The sequence below is a fragment of the Gossypium arboreum genome, chromosome 2 (assembly GCF_025698485.1).
Source record: "Gossypium arboreum isolate Shixiya-1 chromosome 2, ASM2569848v2, whole genome shotgun sequence".
Classification (NCBI taxonomy): domain Eukaryota; kingdom Viridiplantae; phylum Streptophyta; class Magnoliopsida; order Malvales; family Malvaceae; genus Gossypium; species Gossypium arboreum.
The window spans coordinates 103,111,499-103,133,988 of record NC_069071.1 but is presented as its reverse complement, the minus strand read 5'-3'; the positions used below and the strand labels follow the sequence as shown (position 1 = coordinate 103,133,988).

The 22,490-nt window shown below is 34.7% G+C and overlaps 4 protein-coding genes across 11 annotated transcripts; 2 read left to right on the top strand and 2 right to left on the bottom strand.

Annotated features, from left to right (window-relative positions):
* The first annotated feature begins 2,133 nt into the window (after positions 1-2,133).
* On the top strand, positions 2,134-6,417 carry LOC108462559 (probable hexosyltransferase MUCI70). Of its 7 annotated transcripts, none has more exons than XM_017762503.2 (8): positions 2,134-2,301; positions 2,841-2,946; positions 3,144-3,344; positions 3,943-4,014; positions 4,100-4,299; positions 4,537-4,952; positions 5,551-5,735; positions 5,851-6,417. In XM_017762503.2, the coding sequence occupies exons 2-8, from the start codon at positions 2,865-2,867 to the stop codon at positions 6,177-6,179; spliced, it is 1,485 nt and encodes a 494-aa protein (XP_017617992.1). In that variant the 5' UTR covers positions 2,134-2,301; positions 2,841-2,864; the 3' UTR covers positions 6,180-6,417. The 7 variants fall into 7 exon arrangements, with proteins under 7 accessions (XP_017617992.1, XP_017617982.1, XP_052881045.1 ...); XM_053025085.1 differs by having other exon boundaries at positions 2,142-2,301; positions 2,830-2,946; positions 3,264-3,344; XM_017762508.2 differs by having other exon boundaries at positions 2,142-2,301; positions 2,830-2,946; positions 3,165-3,344.
* Positions 6,418-7,835: 1,418 nt separating this feature from the next.
* On the top strand, positions 7,836-10,252 carry LOC108465013 (protein CHAPERONE-LIKE PROTEIN OF POR1, chloroplastic-like). Its single transcript, XM_017765315.2, has 3 exons — positions 7,836-8,246; positions 9,003-9,363; positions 9,930-10,252. The coding sequence occupies exons 1-3, from the start codon at positions 7,917-7,919 to the stop codon at positions 10,103-10,105; spliced, it is 867 nt and encodes a 288-aa protein (XP_017620804.1). The 5' UTR covers positions 7,836-7,916; the 3' UTR covers positions 10,106-10,252.
* A 993-nt stretch (positions 10,253-11,245) lies between these two features.
* LOC108464405 (protein ALTERED PHOSPHATE STARVATION RESPONSE 1-like) lies at positions 11,246-15,140 on the bottom strand. The gene is made up of 4 exons (XM_017764697.2): positions 13,620-15,140; positions 12,863-13,086; positions 12,363-12,586; positions 11,246-12,265 (listed from the first exon to the last, which is right to left on the bottom strand). The coding sequence occupies exons 1-4, from the start codon at positions 14,569-14,571 to the stop codon at positions 11,431-11,433; spliced, it is 2,235 nt and encodes a 744-aa protein (XP_017620186.1). The 5' UTR covers positions 14,572-15,140; the 3' UTR covers positions 11,246-11,430.
* A 2,131-nt stretch (positions 15,141-17,271) lies between these two features.
* LOC108467265 (probable protein phosphatase 2C 46) lies at positions 17,272-21,915 on the bottom strand. Of its 2 annotated transcripts, none has more exons than XM_017767861.2 (5): positions 21,276-21,915; positions 20,300-20,743; positions 19,635-20,002; positions 18,488-18,724; positions 17,272-17,783 (listed from the first exon to the last, which is right to left on the bottom strand). In XM_017767861.2, exons 2-5 carry the CDS (start codon positions 20,616-20,618, stop codon positions 17,529-17,531), a joined length of 1,179 nt encoding a protein of 392 aa, XP_017623350.1. In that variant the 5' UTR covers positions 20,619-20,743; positions 21,276-21,915; the 3' UTR covers positions 17,272-17,528. The 2 variants fall into 2 exon arrangements, with proteins under 2 accessions (XP_017623350.1, XP_017623351.1); XM_017767862.2 differs by lacking the exon at positions 21,276-21,915 and adding an exon at positions 20,976-21,269.
* Between the last annotated feature and the right edge of the window lie 575 nt (positions 21,916-22,490).

Genomic DNA, 22,490 nt, shown 5'->3' with positions numbered 1-22,490 from the left:
TGGATGCAGGTTTTTGAAAAGTTAGGGCACTATGTTCGTGAAAATTAGACCCAGGTTAATTTTGATTTGACGGTGCATAAGTCGAAGGTTAGAAGTCTTTCAGCTTCTAAGTATAGATTCGACTCAATTAATTCCCTGAATAGTTCAAGATAGGCTTGAGGCGGGCTTTGGTAAAGATGGCGTTGTGGAAATACGAGTCGAGATGGAGATTTGTTGAGGATGCCTCATAGTTTAGTTAAATTTGAGAGATAATCTCTCGGTTAAAATCTGTTTATTTGTTTAAGTCGAACTCTAATTAGTTTAGATTATTTTATTATTATTTGACCTACGAATTTAACCTATAAATAAATTCTTTTACAACCTTAGAAAATACACCCATTAAAAATTAGAACTCATAACACTTTTGGAGAATTTTTTGTTTACATTTTGGGGGTTCTTTGTTTTCGAGTTTCGGGGTTTAGTTTTTTATCTCCATATTTTTGTTCTCTACGTTCTTTTACCATTATAGTAAAATTATCTTTGCCCGTAGTTTTTTATCCTCTTGGAGAGGTTTTCCACGTTAAATTTGTGTGTTCAATTTCTCAATTTCTTAATTTCTTATGCTATTTTTACTTGTTCATTGCTTAATCAAGTCGATCCCCAATATGGTTAATTCGGTTAACCAAAATATTTTAGTTAGGTTAATTTTTTTTTGAAAATTTTCGGTTCAATTAACAGTTAAAGGATTATACAGTTTAGCTAATTCAATTAGTGATAGTTTAGTTCGATTCAGTTAATAACCAAATCAATCGTTTGAACCCCTTAATTTCGTCAAACAATTACCTTTTAACTCTTTATTACTTTAACTTATTGGCTGTTGTAATGTCTAGTATATAAAAGCATAATCCTTTTTATCCTCTCCTTTTACCAATACTGAAGTACATAGTCGTTTAGTTCGTTGCAATGGAATAGAGTGTGAATATGATGATTATTAGATAATAATAAAATAGAGGGTAATAAGTATTATATAGTTTAATTGATTGAATGAAATAGATAAATAATAATATTACATTATTTAGTTGATAAAATATCTTAATAAATATAATATATTTTATTTTAATAATTATACCTAAAATTTATTTATAATTACACATAAAACAATATTCTATTTTTTGGCATTTCATTTTAGTTTTTTCTCTTTTCGATTTTTTTTCTTAATTCTCTCTCTTCTCATTTTCTAGTAATTTTTTTTATTTATCTTTTTGTTTCTTCCTCACTTCGTCTATTGCTCCTTTCTCACTCTTTTCTCTTACCTAACAAACATGAAAGCCCAAAAATATTCATATTTGCGACTCATGATCTCCCTTTTTTAACATTTAAGCATGTTTCTTTGTCTCTTTCTCTAATATCTAAGCATTCAACCAGATTCAAGAAAAAATTTAGACTCCAGTATATATTTGTATATCTTAAGGATGGTGACGCCATCTTTAATCGAGGATCGTTGGATTTTTCATCTAAAAAACTTACGCATACTAATTTTTGATGGTTGTATTTATCAAATTTGTGAAAATAATACCTTGTAATTTAGCAATTTGTGAAAGGATATTTTGGAAAGATATTTACTTTTGCTATTTTTTCTGAGAGTCAAATAACCATCCTTATGGTTGAGGGCTAAATGCTTATTTGACAATTTCACTAAGAATAGAATAGAATTTCACTTAATTAAATAATTGTGTTATAAAAACGTAATGAATAAAAGGAAATTGACTATTCCATTCTCTTCGATGAAACATAATGAAAGTAACTATATCAAATTGTGTTATTGAATAAGTATATGTGTATATATATATATATATTTATATTCATGATTACTTGTTGCATTACAAGTTTACAACTTCTAGTCGAATTATTCATATATCTTAAATATATTTATAGATTGGAAATTATATTTTTAAAATAGTAACATTAAATGACGTTTTTTTTTTTTACAGTAGATTCTTTTCAAGAGCATTTTTCCTGCAACCTTTCAAAAACATTTCAACTTCACAATAACAATACCAAACTGGCTCTTAATTTGCACAAATCTACAACTAGAGGGACCGTACTTATAATTTAACCTAAAAATTGAAACAGAAGATACCCATTTTCGTCATTAACACATCACAATTATCCATTAAATCTTAAACCATGGAAACTGCATTTCAACGTCGGTCTACCTTCAATAAAAATAAGTATAACGCCATCAGAGGCTCCACAGGAAGCAAGGGCTTAACAGCAGCTATCACAGTACCCCTATTCTGTTCTGTCAATTATAAGCTTTGAGTAAGCATCTGTTCTTCCCTTACTCGATCCCTGAAGGAGCACATGTTTGAGTTCAACTTCTTTAGTTTCACTATTCCCCTATTTTTGTGGAGGGAATTTATGCATCTTCACCACCCTTTTCCTTTGCATGACTTGTTTCTGTTTCACCATTCTCCAACTTCGATTGCCTAGATTTTTTGTATTAGCTCCCTTTCCTGTTCTCCAGTTCAATTTTGCCTGCAATAGTACCTCACTTGCATATAGACGATGAGCTTGCTCCCAATAGTACAATACCCCTATTAGAGTCCTTTGTTTTCTCACGAGTCGGCAAGCTCTTAGGTCTTCTATGTTTATGTTTATGAATTTCTCTGACATGGGTAGGTATTAATATTTTCGTTACTTGATTTTTTGCACTCAAAAGTCGTTCTTCTTGTTGTTTCTTTATGTTCTGCCAAGAATCCTAATTTCTGATACTTTTTGTTGAAGTTTCAAATTTTTAGGTGGATTTAATACTTTCCTGGTCTGATCTTAATCTACATTTTTTTGAAGTTATTGATTAGTGATGAAGTGAAGGTAGGGTAATAATGGATACCGAGCTTCAACGGCCTCTCTCCTTTCGCTTAAGCCGTAGAGGAGAACGTAATAATCAACACCCGTATGCTACAGGTGAACAAAATCCATAGTATCTTTTCTTCACATATGTTGATGGAATAAAAATTTGGGTTATGATTATGGCATTGGTTTATGTTGTACTTATTATATCTTTGTATTCTTTAAAATGGAGGGTAATTTTTGTAATTGTTACATGTTTTGGTTTATGGATTATGATCATTGGAATCACTTGATGAGATGTAGATATGCAGATTCTGATTGTCTTGATGCAGATGATGGAGGTGGTTTTCTTTCTTCTAGGAGATTGCCTCAAGATAATCCCATCAAGATCATGTGGAAGCAAGGCTTTATTCGATTGGTTTTTGTCGCAGGCATTCTATGGATGTTGGTTATTCTTGTTGGATTACTATTTCATGTTTTTTCTTGCCAATCTTCGTTTTCTTTCTTTTCAGGTCTGGTTCCATTCTTCTTTTTGGCCTATGTTCACTTTGGTATATTTGTACATTTTTCTTCATTTGGATTTAAGTAATTGGCTTCCTGTTACCCTTTGGATACACACAAGTTAGGAGAATGAACGGAGTTAATACTTTTCTGGTACTTTGATCAAATATTTTAATGGATTCTGATCTAGTTGCCAATGAGTCCAGTGAGCGAACTAGGCTCAGGTTGGTGGTCTTGTGTTAGTTCCTAAAACCGGAAAGATGTTCCAGCATTAGCCTATAGAGCACATATATATAATGAATGCTGTTACTTCAACATCTATGTTAAGACATGGTTTGATGAAGTGATGTCCTTTGGATTTGTTAATTAATTAATCTGGTTATACTTGGAAAAAGATTGGTGTGGTCCTTTCCTATATTAGGGAATTTCCTACAAAGCAATTCAGAAGTTGCTTTGTTTCCTTTCCATGTGCTTCACTAATTCTCGAGTAGTCATAGGTTACATCCATTCTTGGTGAAATTGTCCTGTGCAACCTAAAATTATGGTCTGCAAATTGTAACCATGTTTCATAATTGGTTTGAAATGATATATTGCTCCTCTTTTATGCAGCTATTTGTAACAAAGAGAGCAAGGTATTCATCTCGAAGGACTTGCATGGATTGACTCCAAAAGCAGAACATCGTAAGGTCATGCAGACTCTTCTTTTCCTAAACTCTGATCTCTCTGCTTTTATACTATTAAAATTGATTGTAAATTGATCAAATAGGTTGTCCAATTCCATTAGCCAGTGACCCTGAGAAAATAGTTATTCCAGATGGAAAAACACCAGATGTAATTGTTAAAGGTTTAACCTATATTGAGGAAGAGGATTTGGTTAACAATGGATCTCATACCTTCCCATTATTTGGAGGTAACCAAAGCTGGCTGCAAAGAGAAAAGAGTTTCAAATTAAAGCCTAATATGAAGGTAGAACTTATTTTATTTGCTTTTAATCCCCTGCTCTTATTCATAACTAAAGAAAATAATGGCCTAGATCCCGGGGATAGAAACAATTCTTTTCCCCTAATTCATTAGGTTTCGTATCATATATGTTGAGGACGAAAATGTCTCACTCTTGCCTCTACCCTTGCCTTTGTTTACCTCTTTTAGATGGCTGAAAATAAAATTAAGTGATTCTCTTTTGTATTAAAATTTTACCTTTAGGTACACTGTGGATTTCTGCGAAATGGGGGTGCTAACATGAATCCTGTAGATATTGAATATGTCAAGAAATGTAGGTTTGTGGTTGCATCTGGGACTTTTGATGGATATGATGTACCTCATCAACCATCAAATATAAGTATTCGTTCTAAGAAGCTCTTCTGTTTTCTGATGGTTGTTGATGAAGTATCTCTCAAGTTTATTAAAAAGAATGTGACCGTCAGGAAAGATAGAGATAAGGGGATGTGGGTAGGCATATGGAGGCTTATCCCATTGAAGCATCTACCTTATGATGAACCTAGAAGGAATGGGAAGGTTCCCAAAATTTTAACCCACAGGTTATTCCCTGAAGCACAGTACAGCATATGGATTGATGGTAAAATGGAGCTGATAGTTGATCCATTGCTTATTCTCGAAAGGTATATTTATGTGTTGTTTAATTGTTAAGAACTTTGCCATTTCCATATTGTCTCCCTGTTGATGAATTAGCGGAAAGACAATCTCTTTTAATTTATTAAAGCACGCACCATGGATATAACTATTTATAAATTAGGTAAATTCTCATGTTAATGAATTGTTAAGAACTTTGCAGCTTACATAATTTTCCCTGTGAATGAATTAGAGGAAATGATACAATTACTTTAGGTTTATGGGTTTTGCTAAAGAGTGGCCTTATTATGGCACTCTTTGAAGTTAGTTAATATTCTGTTTGTAGTAATAATTGTGTCTTAAATGCAATAGGTGACCATGTGATCGATGATTGCTGATAGATTGAGTTAAGAGTTTTCTTAAAGAAGTTGATAGATTGAGTTAAGATTTTTCTTAAAGAATCTAAATTTGCGAGAAGCATGCATTATGATCTTTTGATATAACATAAATTTTACCTGTTTGAAAGAAAGCATTCAACCAATAACCTTTCTGGTTAGGACTTACTGATTTATTTCTCCCAAGCTATATGAAGTTTGAATTATTATCATGATGCAGAAGCTGTTAGATTGAATTATTTCTTATTGGCAGATACTTATGGCATGATAAACATACTTATGCGATTGCTCGGCACAAACATCATAAGAGTATATATGAGGAGGCTGATGCAAACAAACGGAGAAAGCGATATGCCAGACCTCTTATTGATCTGCAGATGAATATATATTACTATGAGGGAATGGAGCCATGGAGTTTGAAGAAAAATACTATTAGTGGTACGAAGGGATACATATTATTCTTACACAAAATCTGAGTTCATAAAGAATGTGTAATATTCTTGTTATTAGTTCTGTCAATGCAAACTAAATATTTCGTCATAACCAAGTGCAGACGTGCCTGAGGGAGCCATAATTATAAGGGAACATACTGCTCTGAATAATTTGTTCAATTGCTTGTGGTTCAACGAAGTCAATCTCTTCACACCAAGAGACCAGCTTAGCTTTGGTTACATTGTTTACAGGTTAAGGGGCTTGTTTAAGTTCTTTATGTTTCAGAATTGCGAGTACAATTCACTATTTGTCTTGCACCTGCATACTCGAGAGCATTCTTCTAAAGTAGAGTGGATTAAAAGTTTGAGCGAATTTAAGGGAAATGGTAGTAGCATGAAAGAGAGTCTGAGGCGGATTTGGCTTGTGGACTCCCTATCCAAAGAATCTTGATTCCGTTATCCTCCCACCAGTGGTAAGAACATCAAAAGCAGGCTGATGTTTCTCATTAGCTAGTTATTCTTACATCTTTCGAATTTGAAACAATTATTGAATGAGTTCTTTTATGGATCCATCCCTGCTTAACATGGATGCTCTTGTAAACTACTGTATATAGTAGATGGGAAACAAAGAAAGTTGTATCCTGAATATGATTTGTTTTGAAGTTAGCTGTTATTGTTTCAGCCTTGCATATTCTCCAAGCCCATAGGTGCATTCATAATTTCATATATACAATATTTATATTAGATTTACCTAGGAAACTAATCAGTTGGCTGATAATCTGTTTTAAGCCTTGTATTTTGGTTCCTAAGTGCTTGAATGTGAGGCTCATCTTCCTCGACAGGAAGTACAATGGAAAAACTATGCTTATTAGTGATATTGCATTATGAAAAAATTAACTCTGGTAAAAAATGATCTAAACTCAAAGCAAAAATAATTTAAAAATCTTAAAATTTATATACTGGATTTAAATTGATCCACATTGACCATTTACTCACAGGCAAACATGTTTCCTGTCCATGTTATTCCTTTATACCATAACAAGTAACTTGCTGACGGACTCTTCATTTCTTTGTTGACTATTTTAGTTTGGTTTGATTAGTAAACTGGCTCCAAAACCATATTCTAATTTTAAATTGATTTTATTTTATTTTTGTCTTAAGTGATATTGAAATGATTAATTTTATTTTATTTAGAAAATACCACATCCAACAAAAATATAGTTTGAATAATTATTAAAATTACAATAAAATGAAAAAGAAATTGTAACTAGAGCATCTCAAATATTATTATAATAAATGGATAAAATTGAATTAGTATAGATAGAGCATCTTAATTATTTGCTTCAATTACGACTTTCAAACTCTTTTTAATTTTCTTGTTTTAGAAAATTTGTTCTAAAATATTAAGCTAAAAGAATGAGTTCGAACAAAATATAAATATGTTTAAAAATAGGCTCATCTCACGCTTGAGTTCCATTCATTCTGTTTTTAATTTTGTAATATACTATGTTATGTAATTTATAACCAAAAAAATATATTAAATTTATAGTAATATATAATACTATAATGTAAATATTAAAAAATATATTAAGTGGTCTATGTATAAAAATTTAATAAATGCAAAAAAAATATTAAATTCCTAAATTAAAAATAATATAAATATTTTAAAAATTTTAAAAATAATATGAGTAAATTTAAAACGGGCTTGGGTTAACTATTTGTAAATATAGATAGGTTTAAATAAAATTTTAAGCTCATATTTCGAGTTAGGTCGAGCTTGAATTAGCATAAAAATGCGTTAATTCCATTCTTAAACTCGGTCCGAACCCGACCTGAGAACTATCTTTAGTCCAAACTATGTAGCATATATGTATCATTTTGTTGTTATCAAATTTTCTTTTGTGTTTTTGCTCTATTTCAACTAATATTGACTTGTACCATCAATGGATATAAAATATTAATAATTTAAACTAATTTTAATATTTTTATCTTAATTGTTTTTATAATTAAATTAAAAAATAAGATAGGATCATTTAACTAATTAATTCAACTTAATTACAAATTACAAATTTATATTTTGCATATATAATACCTATAATATATACAACATACTCCCAATTACTATTACATTGGCCTTATATTTTGTTGTCCAAAAATATCAAATCCTTGCTTTTTTTCTTCTTCCGAAATGGCTGTACACACACTCTCCGTCCGGCCTGACCGTCTAACTCCCGGCTCCCCTATTCCCAGACCGCCGGTGCGCCTCCCTAACCAAACCCACCCTTCTTTAAAACCCGCTAAAATCGAGCCCTGGAGAGCCGCCGCAATCCTCCATACGCGACGACCATTAGCCGCTCGTGCCGGTTCACGAGCTGATGACTCCGCTCCGTTCGAGATGTCTGTTGAGAACGCGCTCAATCTCCTTGGAGTCTCCGAAAGTGCTTCTTTTGATGATATTCTTCGCGCCAAGAATTCGATTGTCGCCTCTATTAAGGATAACCAAGAAGCTATCGCCCAGGTTGATTCATTGCCTTTCTTTTTTCACATTGAAAATTTTAAGATTTGGGTCATAAGTGTTTAAATTTTGGTCAAAATATTGATAATTTTGCTTCTGAGTATTGAACTTATTCATATGTATTATTTTTCTTTCTTTTGTCATTCACGTAAAGTTTGATGTTTTGGATGGTGAGTTTTTAGATATTCATGAATATATTTGTAGAAAATTTTTGAGATCTGTCTCTTTGGTATTGCAGGGGCTTATTGAATGTTTCCTTCATAACTTGTTATCTTTTGTCATCTGTTATATGAGCTTTGTAAATCAACAAAATTCTGACTTGTATTTATGTTTTCAATAGGAGTTTCAGTTTTTTACTTTGTGTATTGCTTGGATTTTGAATTGTTCTTTATAGAGCACTTTTCCAACCAGAGAGAGAGAGAGAGAGAGAGAGAGAGAGAGAGAGTTTTCTGTATAGCATGTGCTTTCCCATTTGTTATATATATATTTAGGATGGTGCCTAGTGGAACATTTCCCATTTTTTAGATTAAACAAATATTATATCATTGCAACAAAGTGGTCCTATGATGCTTATGGTGGTTCATCTATGCATGTTTTTCTCACTTAACTGATAAGCTTGTTTTTTTTTTTTTTTTTTTGGATGAATGTGAACTGTATATTTTCTATTTTATTACATCTATTCTTTTGTCCGGTGAGGATATTGACTCCTGTATGGTTCTCTATAGTTTTGCTTTCTTAATACTTTGATTTGTGTTTTAGGTTGAGGCTGCATATGACATGTTGCTTATGAGGAGCTTAACACAACGACGAGCTGGAAAAGTTGTAGACAGAAGCATTAGATTTGCAGATGTTAAACCTGTTAATCCACTTGGGGTGAGATCAATGCCTCAGTGGGTGCAAACGACTACGAAGAATTTACCTGTTTCAGTTGAAACACCATCTACAGGTGATTTGGGCTTACAAGCTGGAGTATATGGGGCTCTTATGGTCCTGACGTATGTGAATGAAACTTCTACATCCTCTGCAATTCCTTATGCCGGACCTGATGTTGCTGGGCTTATCTTAGCAAGTAGCTTCGGAGCTTCCTTGTATTTCATGACCAGAAGGAACTTGAAGTTAGGTAATGTGGCTTCTTGCATATATCATAGAACTTTAGTTATATGTTATTTTCTCAAATATGAAAGTTCAGTTGCTATTCAGATTGTTTTTCATCTTAAATGGAGAAGGAAAGAGGAGGGATCAAGAGAGAAGAGCCGAAACATTGTATATGATGGCAAAATGTATATATCATGCTGGCAATTTACTATAGTTCAAGCCACATTAGTTATTACTTTAATAGCATTTATTTGTATTCAGCTGTCATATGGTATTGCTTGTGAAATTTTATTTCTAGAAATTCCCTGAATTCCCCTTATCAATCATAGAAGAAGATTTCTCATGGTTATAGGATCGTACTGAATTTTTAGAAATTTTGATTAATTTCTCTCTATGAGAACGTTGACATTTTTCCCCAAGTAGAGATGAAGCTTTGCTAGTGAAGTCCTTTAAAGCAAAAGGAAGTTGGCACCTTTGGGATTTTATGACCCTTTCTTCCAATATATTAGATTGCCACTGCATACTTGTGTGAGTTCCGAATTTGTTTAAACTTCAGTTTGGAAAAAAATATATCATTTTTCCCTTATGCAGGTAAGGCTACATTAATAACTATAGGGGGGCTTGTTGCTGGTGCAGTGGTGGGATCAGCCGTTGAAAACTGGTTGCAGGTAGACATAGTCCCATTTCTTGGAATACACTCTCCAGCTACTGTAGTTGGTGAAATTATACTCTTCTCTCAATTCTTGGTCTCTCTCTATCTACGGTAGGAATAAGTTGGATGTTTTTGTTATTTAAATTGTAAAACCTGTAACTATTCATTTTCATGATCATAATCAAGCCTGCTAGGATGTGTATCATTACATGTTGTACAAAATTACACTTAGAAGATAATGAAACTCCAATCCTTCTGAATACCCGATATTATGTTTGAACGAGTAATTATCTTTTGTTTGATGGGTTGGCTCCATTATTTTCATGCATTCCTACTGAAGAGATCGGTTTTAGTGCTAATGCATGGTACCTGTGAGCGCTCACTTTCTTTTTGCATCCAAGCATTGTGGAATAAAACCCAAAAGACAACTTTTACTGAAAAGGTGGATAGTGAAATGATGAAGACAACTCTTCTACTTGTGTGTCTGGCCTGGTCTGCCTCAAGGGAAACCTATTCTGTTTGTGTCTTGGGTGCTTTTCTGTCCTTGGTAATTTCAAATAATACTGCTGCAATGACTATTCATAGAGCAGTAATCTACCATTTCTAGAAGGGTTAATATTGAAATTTGATTTGTTGAATCATATGCCTTGGCACTTGGTCTTTACTTGGTAGAGTGGAAAGAAAATTAAAAAGTAAAAACTAAAATTGTAAAAAATAAAAAATTAAAAGAAAAAAAATATATTTTTCTTTTTCTTTTGGCGTATTTGGTAAAAAGTTGAAAAATCGAAAGAAAAACACATTGAAAAATGAAAGGAAAAAAATAAAGTTAGAACTAATTTAATCTCTTAAAATTTTCTCATTTCTTATTATCTGGATTTGGAATAATTTATTTTTATAGGTTATGATATTTTTCATGGATTTTTTATCACACTCAAAATTTATATTATATTTTTGTCAAACAAGCTAGCTAAATAAAATATCATCGTTATATTTCTGAATCATTTTATATATTATTCCTTTCTACCATTTCTGGAACAACGCAGTTTGGATACAAGAAACCAATAGAATTTATGAACAGAGTTGTCCCAAACCAAAATGTTATCGTGCTTAAGATGCAAAACCTGCTGAAACTGTCTTTAAGTGTATTCAAAGATGCTAAAGTTTCTTATTGTTATTAAAATGCAACGGTTGAGGTCACAATCTACACAAGAAACAGAAGGATGATACTGATAATTTTGAAGTTCTTGCAAAGATATTTTCATCAACAGCCATTAGACATGTAGTGATAATAAACAATCAGCTATTCATCAGAATGAAAACATGGAAAACATAACTAAATTTGCCTAAGCAAGCTGCATCAACATGATGTAATAATATACAAGTGGAACTACATCAAAACCATCAACCTAAGATTCTCAAATCTCTTTAACCTTTTTTATGTCATCTGCTACTATTTTCCTCAACCTGGGAGCTGCCTTCTATATACGACACTTTCCCCATTTTTTCACTTAGTGTCACAATGTCATTGTAAATTTTCATAGAAGCCTTGGAGAATTCAATTAAGGACTCGAAAACAGTTGAAAATCCAGTCTGAAATCCATTTAATGTGATTCTTTGTGTTTCTTGCATGTGATTGTGGTGTTTTTCTCTTTCCACATCTAACCTCTTCCTTATCATCTCCAACTGATCTTTCTTCTCCGTTAGATATTCATTCTGCTGTTCTGTCTCCATCTCGGATTTATATTCCGTTAGCTTGGACTCCAAGAACCTGGTTTCTGCCTTCTGGAAGGCCATAGTCCTTCTATCAAGTTCTTTAGCCATACCATCAACTTTCCTCTTTTGTTGCTGTTCTTCCCCTTGCTGAGCCCACAGTGCCTTTACATCTTTAGAAAAGCTTTTCAGTGAAAAGGTGACAGCCTTATCTGGTAACTCATCCATGGAAGTTAACCAGTTATAACATATAACAAGAAGTGGAGGCCCATTAGCTCCATATGGTGCACCAGAGCTCCTTCCTCTTGAATAAAATTCAACTTCAGGAACCAAGAACTTAGTTAGCCAACCATGAAGAGCCTGAATGTATGCTCTTTGAGCTGCGACATACTCCGTAAAGCAAGCACGCCAGTTTTGAAGCTCGGCTTCTAGTTGAAGCGTAGCAAGCCGGTGAGAATCATTGCAGAATTTTCCATACGAAGGACAAGCAAAAGTTTTCACTTCAGAAAGGATTTTGTTTTGGGTTTCATGAGATTCAAGCATAACTTTCCAGGTTTGTGTTAGGCTGCAACAAAGGAAAAGTAGAATCAGAAACCCCAAGTTTGGATGAAAAATGAAGAAACAGTCTTGTCTGGTTCGTTTTTGAAGATTCTTTTACCTACCCTTTTAACAGTTCAATAATTTGAGGCAATAGTTCTTCATCTCTTAAATTCTGAATTCTCTTTGAGATTGTTTCGGCACTTCGAATCGCAATCAAGATTCTGGCATACAAATCCTTTACTGCAGCTCTGGTTTTATCCATTGTAAGCTCATCATATCCCTTCACATCCTGGTTTCTCAGTCGAGAGCATTTTCTCTCATATATTTTCCTTGTACTATCACCAGCCTGTGTAAGTAAGTTAACAAATCAGAGTTTTATCCGAAGCAGAATTCATGCTATACATGCAAATGCAGAACTCTCATAACTATGTTCTGATACGTGTCAAACATAAGTGTCGAATACGAGCTACATACAGCCCACTATTATGAACTCGAAAAGAAGCCGCCAAAGTTATTACTACGTCACACACCCTACAAAGCCCTACAAAGCCTGAAATCTTTGTAGGAATAAATCATTAACTTTGCAGAAAAATAAAGATTAATTGGTAGTATTTTTGTTTACCTTAACCTCTTCATAGAGCTTCTTTTCCCATGCATAAAGTCTTTCTAGTGTTAAGGAATGACTTCCTGAATCCATTCCCGCATACTGATCGAAAAGATCGTTCTTATATTCAGTCCATGCTGAAGAACTTTTAGAACTTGAAGCCACAAGACTCTTACATGATTGAGGCTTCGACAAAGTGGATCGATGCCATGTGATAGCTTGGATGAGTTTGGTTGAGTTCTCTGCAATAAAATTAGCAGAGTCTAATGATTACTAGATATTGATATGGACATTAAGACGATCCAAATTTAGCTTTATACTTGGTGGCGAGCATGGGATACGACTTACGAGTATGTTTTAACTTTTCTAAGTCTTTCCACGTATTTATCCAAATATGTGCTAGGCAAGGTAATAACTGAATGTTAGAGCCACATGAGCAAATACAGGGTTTAACAGCTCAAAGATTTCCAGATTTTATAAACAAAAACAAATCATTGCAAGGCTTTTTATTTAACATCATGCCGGAGAGAATGAAGAAGAAACATAAATGGTGAGATAGCAAACACCCAACGAAACTAAGACTCATGCAAAGCTAACCTGAGATACATAACCCTTTCCCTTTTCTTTCCTCATTTCTGGAAAAATACTTATAAAATGAAGGTCAGCCCACAAGTTTCAAGCAGAAGATAACTTCAAATGGAAACTTAACAGTTTTTCTGGAATAAGAGAAAAGGCTACCTCAACAGAGTAAAAGTTAAGGGAAAAAAAAACCCACCTTTAATACCCTCCAGACCAGACTGTAAATGAACCATATTAGCCTCCAACATTCTTGAAACATCTTTGCCAGAATCATAAGCCCTAACGAAATAATCCTCAATATCTTTCAAGGCTTCTAAAAGTTCCCTTCCTTTTTCTGGGCTATCAATCACTGTTAGCCCTTTCTGTTCTCCATGGCTTACATGAGTCTCTTCCTTTACTTTCAACAAGCCACTTTCACTCTCCTCTTGTTCCCTCTTAGTATCTTTTTCTTCAACAAGGACAACTTTTTTCTCTTCCTCTTTGGTATCTCCTTCCTCTTCTAGCTCTGGTATCCCCTCCTGTTCCCTCACCGCTCTTAAATCATCATCAGAACACCTGTTGTATCCACTTATAATCTCTGGTCTAACAACATCAAATGGATTAAAGAAGTCCCAGCCAAAATCTCTTTGCGGTGATGGCATTGGTGGTGGCATTTGCATATAACAGTACCCACAAGGTGGTGGTGGTTGATGTTGGTGGTGTTGTTGGTGTTGGTGTTGTTGTTTCTGCTGCTGCTGCTGCTGCTGCTGCTGCTGCTCTTCTCTTACCACCTCTGATTCAGTCTCTTCATCTGAAATACCTGAGCTTGTTGAAGAGCCACAAGACTCACAAGCAATAGCTTCATGGGTGGACTCAGAAGGTCTTTGTTGAAGCAACATTGGGTTGGCTATCACATTTTGATCAGTGGCTGGTGGTGTAGGTGGACAAGGTGGAGGAAAAGTGATGAGAAAAGGTGAAGGAGGTGATGAATGACGAGCTACAAAGAGCTTAATGGCAGCTGACACTGCATAAAGAGCTTGACAGTACCTAAAATGTGCTTCTGCAAGTGCATATCTTCTATCTATTGCTAACTTTATAAGTCGTTTCCTTTCTCTACAAATTGACACAACTTCTTCTTCTTCCTCTAGTTTAGAGGCAACACAACCCATTTCTCTTTGCTAAAGCCTGGAGAGTGTTTTTTTTTCCTTTCCTTTTTGTTTTTCTGGTTACAATAGGCGTAGAAGCTACTAACTTTTGAATATATGGGGATAGGGTAAAGTAAGATGATCTTTTGGAGGAATCTAAGTATTCTTTTCTTAAAAGAAGGAAGAGGTGGGGTTGCAACAAATGGAAGAAAGAATGAGCTAAATTTTACAAGGGTTTGGGACAAGGCAAAAGAAGGAAAATGTAGCTTTATGAGAAGTTTTAGAACCATTTCATCTTTTGATTTAAAAAGAAAGAAAGATAGTTTTCTTCTTGAAATCTTCTAGCCTGCTGGCCCCTGCAAAGTATAAGATTTTAAATATAATGCCCTTGCTAAGGTTAGTTACTTATTCGGACACTTAAAACATATTTAGTTTTGGATAATAGATAACTATGATGAAAGAGTGAGATTAACTGATAAGAGAAATGGTAAGTGACACAGTAAATGACAGAGTTAAAGGGCAAGAAAGAGATTAGAGATATTAAGGTAAAGTGAAGAAGGTAGGGGCTCGAGAAGGAGAGAGAAATCATTTTTTGTTTAGTTATTTGGACACTATAAAATTGGTGTAAAACAACGGCAATCAGTCTCTATTTATCTTTTTTAGTGCAATAAAAACACTAAAAAAATGTATATTATTTTTCTGAGAAAATTTAGCACAGGTTTTCTTATAAGCAGACAGTGTCCACCCCATTGGGCAGTCTGGTGAGTAAAAAGAAGAGTCAAATGTACTCTAGTTAAAGGATGGTGACCACACCACTGCAAACACCCCAGAGAAAGGAAAGAGAGTTGTCTTTTACTTGGAAATATGTAATATTTTTTGTATTATATTATGCTTATGTTGAGCTTAAATTACTTTTGTATTTGTATTCAGATTATACAATCTCTCTAATATGATTAGGTTAATTGTATTACTTGTTTAAAGTCTTTAATGAGTTGTTAAGTGGGGGAAATTACAAAAGCAGAAAGGTTTAAGCTTGAATGTCATTGTCTTTACTAATATGGATAAATCTGTTATCTTCGAAGATTTTTAGACTGCCTTTCTCTTTCTTTAACTGAGATTATATTTGGCAATAAGTGAATAGCATTATATTTTTGCAAGGATTTGGAGTTCTGAGTGGTGATGTTTAGAAAAAGAAGGTTCTTGTTTGGTCCATAAATGAATTATATGATATGCCAGAAACTACTGACAATTCCACATGAAGTTGCAGGTTATAATTAGCCTGTGTTTTACAAGGTGGCATGAGCTTCACTCTACTGTTTTTCCTTTTTTGTGAAAGGAAAACAAATCCTCATTTGTTTGCAAATATCCAAGTTTAAGTTTGAGAATAAATGTACTTAACAAAATATTATTCATAAGAATCTTGGGTTTCAGTACAGAGGACAATGCTGAAAATTCAGCTGAGAAAATTCACCCCAAGGATCATGGGGAAAGGCCTCAAAAGTCCTCTGGAGATAAAAGAATCAAATCTCAAAATTCCATTTCAAGTCAAAAGTATATAATAGTTTGTGCAATCCTAACACACAAACTCTATATATAACTCACTTTTAGTCTGTGTTTGTCACCCACTGCAATTGCCAAATTACAGGTGTTTAGTTTACATGAAACCTTAGTTGAGGAGCAGTTGCAAATGCAAATGGGTTTGAGTTAGTGGTGTTTTGGTGGGTTTTGGCTTTGTTTATTGTTTGATGCTGAAGATGAAGGCTCAATGGCTTTGAGAATGGAGCCATAGTGTAGGGTTGGAAGGACTAATAAATAATGTGAAGGGTCTATTTGGTGTGGGTTTAGCGAGAAAATGGCTTGACACAATCTGACAAATGTTGAGGGAAAAAAGCCACTACTCCTCACCTCGGGAATTGCCTAATTCCTCCATTTTCAATACCCCAAGTTTGGTTTGCCCCAAAAATATTGTATTCTCCGTTTGAATAGAACAAGAATCTAGAGTTGGATTAGATTGAATGTCAAGAAATAAAAAACATAACGACACCAGTCAAAGAGAGTTGAAGGGTTTTTTATTTTGGATTTCCAATGGAGCAGAGAGTAAGAGGGTTAAAAAACCTTGGACAACCTCAACCTGGTTTCAGTTCATGTCCCAACAACCATTATTTTATAATTCCTTTATACATTTAAGGTACAAAAATTAAGGTACTTGAGTTATTTTTTTCCCAAAAGTGATTATATGAATTAATAGAAATAAACTTCGGTTTTCTTTTGTTAATACGCAGCTGAAGTTTATAGAACAACCATTACTGGATTAATGAAATAGTATTAGGTGACAAACTGGGTAACCAGCCGACAACCAGGTAAGCCTGAACAGCTAAAATTCGGATTAGGAACCCTGAGATGAAACATGGAGTTGTTCCTCACTGACTAGTTCCACTCCAGCCAGGTGAAGTGATGTAATAACCTTGACCTGCCTCACCCAATCTCACAACCTTTGCACAATGCAACACCGTAAGAAGCAGGTACGTACAACATGCCAGGTCTATTACATATCAACATTCAAGTTGTTTAATAGTGTATTTTATTATCATCCATTCCTTCCTTATGGTTTTTTCTGGCTTTAGCGGCCATTAAGATCCAGTAAGAAACTAGGTGTCAGCCATTTGTCTTATTAAAGGTCCAGCAAAGAGTGGAATGCACCAGATAAAGATCCAAAGGAGACTATTATATAAAGACTTAAGGGAACTACCCAAGTAATTAACTACTATCATTGTCATCTTGTACCTTGTACTCCTTTCTAGTTCTCTTTTTAAGTGTTTCCACGCAGACGCAAAATGCAAGTATGAGTTTCAGTCAAGTGTTACAGTGTACATTAAAGAATCGAAGGCTTGCATCGCTTTCGGAAGCTACCTGGTATTCACATAAGAAAATTATACAACATGAAAAACATGAAATGCGGCATATGATCAGGTACTGCCAGATTAGGCTGGCATGGCACAAGGAGCCAAAGTACGAGGAGGCAAGGTAACTCCTCCCCCTCGAACAGATAGATTAGGACCCTTAACAGAGGAGGCCTTGCTCACGAGGTTTGAGTTAAGAAACACCACAATTACGGTGATGTCGTCATGGAAATGGCGACGGACACCACGGTCAATTTTCTTCAAGTCAGAATACCTCATTTCTCTTTTCTTTGCTGCCTCTTGTAGAGCAGTTTTCACCAGCCTCCTTGCAATTCCCTGCATGAAGTCCAAAGCCAACAAAAGTTACAAAAACAAATTCTGTTCTTTTGTTACCCTTAAGATAAACTTGATGTCGCCGATATGATGCATATGCAACATTTATCAATGAAATTATACCTGAAAATCTGAAAGAGAAATAAAACCAAAATAAACAAACAACTGAGAGGAACAAGTAAAATCATGTCTCCTCCCAGCATGAGCATCCATTTGTGCATGCATGCGTGCAAGTTACTTGTCCAACATGCGCTAATAACTACCCAAGAAGTAAAGAAACATGTTCCTTATGGAGCATATCACCATTCATAGTTGGTCAGTTAGTCTAAGATTGAATAAAATGTGGAGTAGAGTGGTTGTGTTCCACTGGATGATTTGTCACAATTGAAGTATTTTGCTTATGGATTAAAATTGTAATTGTCAAGTGGCAATAACAGCAGCTGCAAAATGCCACAGCTCATGCGACAAAGGAAGTATTCTCAAGATAAACGATCAAATCTTCATTAACTTTCTATATTCTATAATCTATAATCAGCAACCAAATAGAAAAGACTTTCATACTCTAAGAAAATGACATATTCAGAGGGATGAAAGAAAAGAGTAGTGTTCATAACAAGATGGATGACATAAAATATTGAGGCATAAACTTACACTTCGTGAATGATTCTGAACTATATCAAACATAAAATATTGAGGCATAAACTTACACTTCGTGAATGATTCTGAACTATATCAACAGCTTCTTGATTGCTTAGGTGCTCCCACAGCCCATCAGATGCAAATATCACAAACTGATCATGTGGCTGCAGCTGGTGCACTGTTATTGATGGGTCTGCGCTCAATATCGGCTTTTTGAAAGGTTCACGGAGGCGGAATCTAGGGTACAAAGGCTCCCTGTTGAACTCAGCCTTTTTTAAATATACATCACCAATAGATTTGGATATCTGAAAGTTTAGAATTCTATCATTAAGACTCTCAACAAAAAGAACAGGGAGGGGGAATCAGAGGCATAACAGACCATGGAAAACCATATAAACAAAATTACAATTCTGAATTCCTAGACAGATAGCATGCACTATTTTAGTGCTTGACTTGGAATATATGGATACATGCAATATCAATAATAACCATGCACAACACACAGTCCAAAAAAAGTTTTTATTGCAAAACTTTTTGGCAACAGCCAGTAGCACTACTTATCCCTTCCTATAATCTTTGCCAATTACCAAAGTTTCCCATTTCCCTTCTCTCTTTTAGCTTTGCAGATAAATCCATGCATCTGATTGGAATCAATAATTATATTGGACATCCTTCCTCTCCATGAATCCACCCAATATTTACCGATAGGAGGAGAAGATATCATGCAGGTCTCTTTCTTTCTAAAAGATCAAACCCCTTCTTTCCCATGAACTTGCCTTCAAATTGCAACCATAAAATAGATTCTTGATCCAGGAACACTAAAGGACCAGTTTTCAGTTCTTATTTTAAAAAGTAAGATGATCACTTTCCCAGGTTCATGCTTCTTCCCTAAGAATCAAGAATAATCAAGCTAGCTCAGATGAACTTTTCAAATGTACATTAGTAGTATGCTCTATAGTGCTCAATTTGGACAAGAACAGGTTCAAAAATCTCTAAGCATCTGCAGCACAGATGAATAAAAGTGGCACAAAGAAAGCTCTTTGTAGACAAATGATACATAAGCCACAATTATAAGCAAGTCTCAATTCTATTTTTTCCCCAACCAATTATCACACCTATGAACAAGTGTTGCAGTTTAGAAATTGATGTTATTATTTGACAATAGTAGCAGTTAAGTAACTACTCAAAATAAAAACTGTTAGCATAGTGAAATACCTGTATGAGACCTTTTACACGCCACACATTGTGCTTCAAAACTACAATTTGCGAGTCATCCGGGTGTAATGATTGCAGCTCCTGTCTCACAGATTCTATACAAGCATTATGCTCAGCCGAGAGCTGAATGGCTAGAACCTTTCCTGTTGCTTTCACAGCTCTCCCCAGAACAGCACGGGAATCACCGAGGTTGGCAACATAAAGGGTTCCACCACAGATAACACCGGCCAGGCAGCAGGATCCAACAGCAGCAATTTGTGGGTTCATAGGCCATTGTCTGGTAACGAGAGACAAAAAACCTTCTTCTGTTGCTTGATAAGCTTTTCGTATTACGTCAACTGACATTGTCTGTTGCTCTGAGGTGAACCCTGAGCATATAAGTGTCACATGAATAACAAATATCACCAAACAAAACAGCAATAAATAAATAAATGATAAACACCAGGCCCCACAGCTAAAGTTCAGCAGTGAAGCACAACATAACAAAATGACACTTAGGAACCTATAACTGTTTAGACTTGGAACAAAAACACCAAAGTTCACGTAATTCCTTCAATCCTTTAACTCTATCCAAAACAATTGCTTATTTAATATTTCTTTCATCTACTTAATCGGTAAAATAGAGCTTAAAAAGAATTTAACCCTAGCAAACATATTGTACTTACGCTTGAGATGTTGAAAGAGATGATCATTGATGTAACGTGAAGTCTCAGGGCCTCCATGCCCATCATATACACCAACAAAAGTACCATAGGGACCGCACTCATGTGAACTCAAACAACCAGACTCAAGCTGGCTCTGATCCTCAAGTAAATTATTGGCCTGAACCACTGCCATCGAGAACTCACCATTGAAGTGTTGCCCTGTATCCTTGTACCACAAAAGCCCATCCTGGCGACTTCCAGCATCCGAACTTGAGTGAACATATCGATCCGACCTCGGCCGAAAACAGGCCCTCAAGAAGTTCATAAACCCAGATAACATCCCTCATCTCCTCCAAAAAACCCTCCAAATTCTCCACATCTAAATGAGCACTGAATATAACTAGGACCTAGAAACCTGAACCGTGAGCCTTACGCTCCTTTGCTTCTTGACACAATAATGGAACACTACAGCAACATAAACAAGAAAGCACGCCAAAAAGTTAATAATACTGCAATGTGAAATTACGACTCAAAAGCAGCTAAATCAAGGAAACCTCAAGTAGAAGTAAGTATTTTCTCCTACTGCTGAAGCCTCAAGGAATAGTAAAGAGCATCAATCAGATAATACAATAAACTTGATAACAATATAATAAACAGCTATCAGTAGTAGACCAATAAATGATGTACAAGAAGCTACCTTCTTAAATTGTTTTAGTTTAAAAGAGGAAAGCCATGACCGTAACTTTGCTGGAAAAATCAACAAACACATGAAGGGTTTTTAAAAACAACAGAATCGGTCAAAGCTCAATTTTTTTTTCTTTCTTTATTCAAAGTAGTTTGGTCAGGCATTAGAATATCCAGAAGGTCTAATGTTTCACATTGAGAACTTTAAAACAACCGTGTTTCACATATCCCTCAAAAGACCCATTAATAATCACAATTCCACTCATAATTCCCACACTAAATATTAAAAAATTAATATGAAAAAGAAGCTTACCCTTTTTATTTCTTTGACCACTTTGGTCTATGCTTGAAACCAGAATCAACAGATCTATGGATCAATCACGTCAAAAGAGAAGGAAAAAAGAAGTTCGATTTGGGTTTTGGCTTTTGATTTGGTTTGGTTTGGATTGGATTGTTTCAACTAGTGATGAGATAATTGAAGTAGAAGAAGAAAAGAACATAGCAGAAAAACGAAAGGGGCGAGTTTTTCTTTTTCTTTTTTCGTCATTCTTCAAAAGGAGAAGTCTTTTTATATGAAAGATTTGGGGTTTGGCCCCAACAACTTATAAAATATAAAATCTCTTTCTTTCCTTTTTCTCCTCTCTTCTTTCTTTCTTTCTTTTTTTTTTTTTTTTTTTAATCCCTCTAATTCTCAGCAGGCAAAACCCATAAAAAACCAACAATGGCGAGCTTGCAGCCAGCAAAGCAGAGGTCCATTTTTGGGCTCCACACCTCTACGGTAAAAGAGACGGAAAATAGAAAAAAAGAAATTAACTCCAAACTCAAAAGAGAGAAGCTTCATATAAGTTGAGAGCAAGGGAGTCAATCAAGTTCATGGGAGATCTGTTCATTTTCTTCAATATATTAATGTTCCACTGTAGAAATAGACATATCAATGTTGATAGGATTTCAAAAATCTGTTTCCATATGTTGGAATCTAAATTTAATTAAATAGGTTTTGATTACTAAGAAGTTAAACACGAAATTTGAAATAATTTAAGTTTAAAATAATTTAAAATATAAAATATTTGAAACTACTAAAATATTCACACCTCAACAAAAATATCTTAAAACTCAAATTGATTCGATCTAATACGAATTAGATTCATTTAAGAGTTACATTCTATCTATGATTCGATGGTTTAAAAATTTTTAATTAATATTTTCTTAATGATAAAGTTTTTTCTTTCATCTACATCGTGCGAGAAGCATGATACGAGGGTGTGGAGTCGAAAGTGTCGGGGCGCGAATAATAGCGTTGCCAAACATCGAGGCTAAGGAGATCAGTGGTGATGGGGCACCAGATCTTGTGTCGAAGTGTGCAGGCTTTGAATTTTGAGGTGTCAAGTTTACGTTGTGCCACGATCGTCATTACTCATTAAGAGAAGGGACTTCAGGGTGATGGGGTATGCATTGTGCGCGTCGAGGCACTCAAGAAATCGAACTACAAAGAAGTCCTGCACCAGCAACATCGCAAAAATTTGTACGA

Coding starts and splice junctions, on each gene's coding strand:
- LOC108462559 (XM_017762493.2), top strand. CDS start 3,059: ATGGAGGGTAATTTTTGTAATTGTTACATGTTTTGGTTTATGGATTAT. Junction 4,300..4,536: donor AATTAAAGCCTAATATGAAG/GTAGAACTTATT, acceptor TTTTACCTTTAG/GTACACTGTGGATTTCTGCG. Junction 4,953..5,550: donor CCATTGCTTATTCTCGAAAG/GTATATTTATGT, acceptor TCTTATTGGCAG/ATACTTATGGCATGATAAAC.
- LOC108467265 (XM_017767861.2), bottom strand. CDS start 20,618: ATGTTATCTGGGTTTATGAACTTCTTGAGGGCCTGTTTTCGGCCGAGG. Junction 20,003..20,299: donor TCTCTTTCAACATCTCAAGC/GTAAGTACAATA, acceptor TTATATGCTCAG/GGTTCACCTCAGAGCAACAG. Junction 18,725..19,634: donor GTGTAAAAGGTCTCATACAG/GTATTTCACTAT, acceptor CTAAACTTTCAG/ATATCCAAATCTATTGGTGA.
- LOC108464405 (XM_017764697.2), bottom strand. CDS start 14,571: ATGGGTTGTGTTGCCTCTAAACTAGAGGAAGAAGAAGAAGTTGTGTCA. Junction 12,587..12,862: donor AGCTCTATGAAGAGGTTAAG/GTAAACAAAAAT, acceptor TTACTTACACAG/GCTGGTGATAGTACAAGGAA. Junction 12,266..12,362: donor ATTATTGAACTGTTAAAAGG/GTAGGTAAAAGA, acceptor CCTTTGTTGCAG/CCTAACACAAACCTGGAAAG.
- LOC108465013 (XM_017765315.2), top strand. CDS start 7,917: ATGGCTGTACACACACTCTCCGTCCGGCCTGACCGTCTAACTCCCGGC. Junction 8,247..9,002: donor ACCAAGAAGCTATCGCCCAG/GTTGATTCATTG, acceptor TTTGTGTTTTAG/GTTGAGGCTGCATATGACAT. Junction 9,364..9,929: donor CAGAAGGAACTTGAAGTTAG/GTAATGTGGCTT, acceptor TCCCTTATGCAG/GTAAGGCTACATTAATAACT.